General features: G+C 37.2%; 1 protein-coding gene across 1 annotated transcript in view; it reads right to left on the bottom strand.

Annotated features, from left to right (window-relative positions):
- Positions 1 to 6,645, bottom strand: part of LOC115213475 (mevalonate kinase) — a 28,376-nt gene that overhangs the window by 17,961 nt on the left and 3,770 nt on the right. The window contains exons 3-4 of the mRNA XM_029782468.2: positions 3,000 to 3,150; positions 848 to 1,104 (exon numbers count right to left, since the gene is read on the bottom strand). Coding sequence (XP_029638328.1) covers positions 848 to 1,104; positions 3,000 to 3,150 — 408 coding nt within the window. The remainder of the gene's footprint in view (positions 1 to 847; positions 1,105 to 2,999; positions 3,151 to 6,645) is intronic.

Here is a 6,645-nt window from a genome sequence, read left to right as displayed (position 1 = left end):
ATATATATATATATATATATATATATATATATATATAATATAATATACATACACATACAGTGTGGGAACTGTACCAAAATCTTTGACACTTTCATTATTGTTGATTTAGTTTATCATGATTTTGTTTATTTTAATCAATTTTAGAAAAATTGAAATGTGTTTTTGACAGCTGTGGTGCATACTGAACTTATTTTGTGTATGACTTTTGATCCACCCTGTGTGTCAGACAAGGCAAAAGATGAAGATATCAATATAGCGCAAGTTTAATATTGGTTACAATTGTTTCAGTACCATTCCATTTTGAATGATTACACCATTACATATAAATGATTATGTATGATAAATTGTATAAAACCAGTATAAATTCTTGGAAATCTTTGCTACTACCTTTCATCTTTTACTAGTTTCAATCTTCGGACTGCGGCCACGCTGAGGTGCTACTTTGAAAGGTTTAAGTCAAATGAATCAAGTCTAGTACTTACTTTTTAAAACCTGGTAGTTATTCTATCAGCTTTTTTTGCCAAGCCACTAAGCTATGGAAATGTAAACAAACCAACACCAGTTGTCAAGCAACAGTGGGAAACAAACACAAAGTGACATGCACATCATCATTCAACATCCATTTACAATCACCTTACTGCATGTACTGGGTATTTTATTTCATAACAAAAGCAGTAGTGTGGTTGCAAATAACTTGTAAGACACGCTCCCTTGACTGTGGGGAGGTGTCATAGAGAAGGAGATGGCTTTATGCCAAGTGTTGAAAGGCAGAGGAACAGGAACAGGTGTGTTGGTACATGGAGATACATGCTACAGAGGAGAACCATTATATGCCATAAAAACTTACCAAAAGTGCAAATGGTGTTATCTATACCAGATGGTGTTCCATGAATTATACACTCACTTCTAAAAGCCCAAGCATCAATTTTTTTCAGATCTTCTAGAGTCCAGTGGTGACTCAATGTATTTTTGTGAAGGTGGGTGATCATCTGCTGTTGTTGTAAGAGAGCTGCTGATAAACATACAGCAACACAGGCAGAAGAGCCAAGACCAGCACCGATGGGAAGTTCAGCAATAATTGCAATTTGGATAGACGGTAATTCTCTGAAACACAAATTATGTACTTTGATTAAATACAGAAAATATAATCAAAATGTTTTTAATGGATTCAGTTCATACAGGCAAATATATAATATTTGCTTAAAATTATATATTTTTGTCTTTTCTACATCCCTTTTCTCATTCACTCTCTCTGCCTCTCTATTTCTGTTGTTCTTAGCATTTTCCTGTAACTTTCATGTATAAATTATTATGTCAATTGTTTACATAGTGCAGCGGTTCTCAACCATTTTTTTTTACCTATGGATCCCTTTGATAACTATTTTACTTGGGTGGACCCCCACAGCCATTCACTGTTTAAAAACTAGTTTTATACATACTTCTTCAAAATTCCTATTTTGCTTTCTGCAAATTCACTCATGGAGGTTGAACTTTGTAAAACATTAGAGAAAGAAACATAAACACTTTCTTGCAATAAATACATCTAAAGTAAAAAATTTTCATGGACCCATAAGATATTGTAGCCCCAATTTACTATTTTCCTTGTGTGAAACCCCCAAAATCTTATGTGGGCCCCAAGGGGTCATATGGACCCTGGTTAAGAAATACTGGCTTAAACAAATAATGTTTGATAAAGTTGATCCAAATTAAAATATTTGAAATATAATCAATATGTCAGTTAAAGTGTGGAGGATGTTAAATCAGTAACAATATAGTTTCTCTTCACTTGTATTCTCTTAAAATAAATTTATTCTTACCTTTTATGGATTTAACTAAAAGAACTAGGCTCAGGTGTGGCTGTGTGGTAAGTTTGCTTCCCAGCCACATGGTTCCAGGTTCGGTTCCACTGTAAGGCCCCTTGGGCAAGTGTTTTCTGCTATAGCCCTAGGATGACCAATGCCTTGTGAGTGGAAAGAAGCTCATCATATATGTGTAAGTCTCCTCCTTGTCTTGATATTGTCTGAGAGTTATAAATGATTATAGTCCTTGAGTACTGTTCTGACCTCATCTACAGATTCATATTTTTCCGTCCAAATAATTTTGAAGACTGCAGAATAAATGATAATCAGATAGGGCAATGTCCAGCAAATATGGTGGTTTTCCCATTCAAACTGCTCCAACCTTTGGAATTTCATCCTCGCTATATATGGCCGAGCATTATCCTGATGGAAGAACACCTTTCATCTTGAAACCAAAAATGGTCATTTTTCTTCTAGTACTGACTTGAATGACTGGTTGAATGACTAAATCCAAGCCTCTCTGCTAGTTCCTCAACAATTACATTTTTGCTTCACCAGGGTTTGCAGGACATCCTCATTGAGCTCTACAGATCTTCCTGGACGAGGCTCATCTTCTAGGGTGTAGTTTCCAGTTCAGAATTTCTGGGAAGCACCATTGACACTGGTTTAATAATCTTCACATTTTCCATTGCATTGTTGCCTTTACTGAACTCATAAAGCAAAATATGTCAAATGTGCTCCTTCGTCAGTTCCATTATAGCTTTGAAAAAATAACTGTTAAAATCGAACTGCACTCTTCAAAACTTGCACTAAGAATAAGACTAAGGTAAAACTAGTACCTGCTTTTATAGCAAGTCGATGCAAGTAGTTTACCTCGTCCCCTTCCAACTTTTAGCTCATGCAACTGAAAAAAAATGCATTATTTAAGGGAAGACCCAATATATATATATATATATATTTGTATGTTTGTATCTATGTGTTTCCACTACTTAACTGGTGTTGGTTTGTTTACGTCACTGTAACTTAGCAGTTTGGCAAAAGTTACTGATAAAATAAGTGCCAGACTTCAGAAAAAAAAGTCCTAGGCTCGATTTGTTCAACTAAAACTTTCAAGCAGTGTCCCAGCAAAGCCACAGTCCAGTGGCTGAAACAAGTAAGAGATAAACGATAAAAAACAATAAATACATTAAAACAACTTACTTTTGTGAGCTGTTTATGCAAATTGCTAAGTAGAGATAGAGAAATAAAATCATAAACATTTGTTTGGAGGTCATTGAATCTGAAGTAATATCCAAGAATGATTTTAACCTCTTTAAAACAGTCGCTGTTGGTCTTTGGGCTAATTCATCAGCTAAATTAGAAAGAAAAAAAAAAAGACTTGAAAATATAATTTGATATAACAATATCAATAGAAACATTTCTACTGAAATAGTGCTGATATTATTTAAGGAGTGAATTGGAAAAAATGGTAAATTGCGGCCATCCATATATACAGGCATGTCCTTTATGGCCATGCTCCCACTCCATCTCCTAACTAAGGAGTCTTTGTTTTGCAGGTGCTGGTGCCATGTAAAATGCATTCATGTCAGCAGCTGTGTCAGTGCCATGTACAACATAAAATGTACTCAATGCTGGTAGCACATATAGAGCACCTAGCGCACTCTGTAAAGTGTCTGGCATTAGGAAAGGCACCCAGCCATAGAAACCACACCAAAGCAGACAACTGGAGCCTGGACAGCTCCCAGGTTAGCCAGCTCCTGTCAAACTGTCCAACCCATGCCAGCATGGAAAATGCACTTTTAATGATGATGATGATAATGGTAAAGTGTTGAACAAAATATATATCTGCATCAGTTATGACTATATTCCAAGTTTAAACACTGCAAGTATCAACTTTGCTTTTATCCTTCTAGGATCAGTAAAACAATATACCAGTTGAGTACTAAGGATCAATATACCCCAAATATGAAACTTTGTTTCTATGTCTGAAATCAATATTAAGTACAAAAATTACTGGGTACCTAGTGAAAAGAAATTGACAGTACTTATTTACAAGATGAGTACAATAGTATGAAAGGTCAACTCCAGTTAAATTGAGTCCCAGCTGTATTTTAATTATCAGCTGGAGTCATTTTATTTTCCTACTTTGACTTCAATTTCTGGCTTTCTACCTAATTAAGAAATTAATACAATGAATCTCATCCATTTTTGCTTCTTTTTAAAATCTTCTCAACAAACCTACATGACCCAATTTTTGAAGATTAGATCTGATTTTTTCTTATTCCAAGATTTTGGTTTCATCCTGCACACACAATACGAGTGTTTCTACTCAAACGTGGCTTTCGACTGAGATCAAATCAAAGCTGATACACAGGCAATACTTACACACACGTGGCTTTCAAACCAAGACTGAACCTCAGCTCACACCACACGTACAAACATCCAATCAAAGCTCACACCACACGTACAAACATCCAATCAAAGCTCACACCACACACATAATACCAATCAAAGCTCACACCACACGTACAAACATCCAATCAAAGCTCACACCACACGTACAAACATCCAATCAAAGCTCACACTACACACATAATACCAATATTTACACCCTCATGTGGCCTTTAATCTAGATCCTACCTAGTCAGTGACCCAGGTGATGTCTTCAAGAAACTCAATAAACTGATCACAGCAGCTGGAGTTAGGGATAAATCCAAATTGTGAGGGCTAGGTAAGGCTGTGAGAATTCTAGAAGTTCCTCTGACACAGGATTCCATCAGTTTAGTAATGCAGCTAGTAAGACTGATTGGATGATAGTTGACAGGTGACATGTGGTCACCCTTTTTGAACAGAGGAATGATACAGGTAGTTTTCCACTGCTCCAGAGTAGCACCGTTGTTAAGACAAAATTGAAAGAAGAGTGAAAGCTGGTACAGAAGAAAGTACCCACCACGTTTGAGAAGCAGGTACGTAACACCATCACAACTGGGAGAGGCATAGTTGCACTTATTTTTGAGGTGACGTCACAGCATTGCAAATGTAAATTTCATAGTTGTTATAGAATTTGGTGTCAGAGGTGGTGGAAATGGTACGTTTTGGTTTTCAACAGTAAAAATGCCTGCATAGCATTCAGCAATAAGTTTTGCACATTCTTTGGGATCGTCAGTAATCTGGCTTGCATGGGAATTGTGAAGAGGACCCAAGTGGAGAGTGAGGTCTCAGCTTTGAATGTACATATTTCCAGAACACCTTACTTTTGGGGGTTGGTTACTATGCACTGCCCAAATTCAAGCGCTGCCCTTTTTGTCACCTGCTTGAGATGGTTGGATGATTTATTGTGCTTTTTCATATTTAGATCTGATTTAGGCAGTTTGTATTCCCATTCAGCAATACGTTCTTTCCTGGCAAGTCTGACTGCTTCAGTTTCCCAAATAGCATTTTTGGGGTGTTCTTTGTGCTTATATGGTACTGATGTGGCACATGCTGTCCATATTGAGCTCAGGATGTTCTCTCCAGAGTTGTAAAATTCCAGCCAGCTTGCAGTAACAGTTCCAGTCTGCTTTATTCCAGTCAAAGTGAGCAGTTTGGGGATGGCTGTGGTTTTTGTTACTGCCCATAAGGGACAGACTGACAATGACCAAAGTATGATCAGAGTTGCCTAAAGGTTCCTCAGTAGTAACACTAATAACCGTTTCAGGAGTAGTGGTAAAGAGTAGATGCAATATTTTGCTACTTCTTGTTGGGGAGTTGGTTACTTGGAACCAGTTCACATTCAGCTCAATGAAATCATTTGCATTTTGCAGCCAATGAAAAGTTTCCCAATCAATCTCAGCGTGATTGAAGTCACCTGCAATGAAAACATAAGTGGCGGTTTTCCTGACAGCAGTTCTGAGGATATCACAAAGTTGTGTGTCCTGATGGTAATTTTTTGGGTGGTAAACAACTCCAAGTAGAAGAGTTGACATGGACATACGTATATTAATAATAATAATAATAATAATAATTGTGTACAGTGCTCAGGTGCACTACAACTCATCTAAAGTGTATATATAATCAGGTGTAGTTTTGGCGGATTTCGGAAAGCATGAGGGCCTTAAAGGATGCAGTGTCATGGCAGTCGCAGAAAAATACTTCTTCTTGTGATTGGTTCACCACGACAAGTAATGAGGTCTTTGTGAAACAAGTCATAGCCAACTATGCTGAAAACCCCATTACAGGGTAAGGAATGTGCCCATGTTTCTGTAGCTGTAATGAAATCAGGATCGATACTTTGTTGTAAGAATCAAAAAGATCTTGTTGCACAAGTTACAGGCATTTAAGGACAACAATTTGTACTTTAATTTCAGTTTATGATGATGTGTAGGGGATGGTAGGTTGTTCTGATTTAGTTTCCTACAGTTTTTTCATTGTCAGCTATCGTCGGTACAGTGTGTTCAGACCAGCTGGTATCTCTTCTTCATGTTTCACCAGCCTTAATAAACTTCCATATCTGCCCATCATCATGTAACCTGAATCTTTCATGTTGTACTGAGTTGCGATTTAATGAAGCTACAGTACATAGCTTTGGGCATACATCAAATATTAGGTCAGGGCATGTTCTAAAGGTAATCCTAGTTTCACACCTAGCTTTACCAGAGGCTAAAAGGTATGAATGTGTTTCAGATGAGTTTGAAAAAGATAGCCTGATTAGTTTGGGTTTCAGACCAGGTCAACCAAGGCGGAGAACATCCTTCAGGGTAACACAGTCGAGGTCATTGGATGAGCTGGTAGCAAATGCCAGAAGGTCAGCTATGTCCTCTGATACACCAATAGCAATTACTTCATGGTTGACAGATTCAGTAACTTT

The sequence above is a fragment of the Octopus sinensis genome, linkage group LG6, assembly GCF_006345805.1.
Source record: "Octopus sinensis linkage group LG6, ASM634580v1, whole genome shotgun sequence".
Classification (NCBI taxonomy): domain Eukaryota; kingdom Metazoa; phylum Mollusca; class Cephalopoda; order Octopoda; family Octopodidae; genus Octopus; species Octopus sinensis.
The sequence above is the reverse complement of the archived record's forward strand: the minus strand, read 5'-3'. Positions and strand labels throughout refer to the sequence as shown.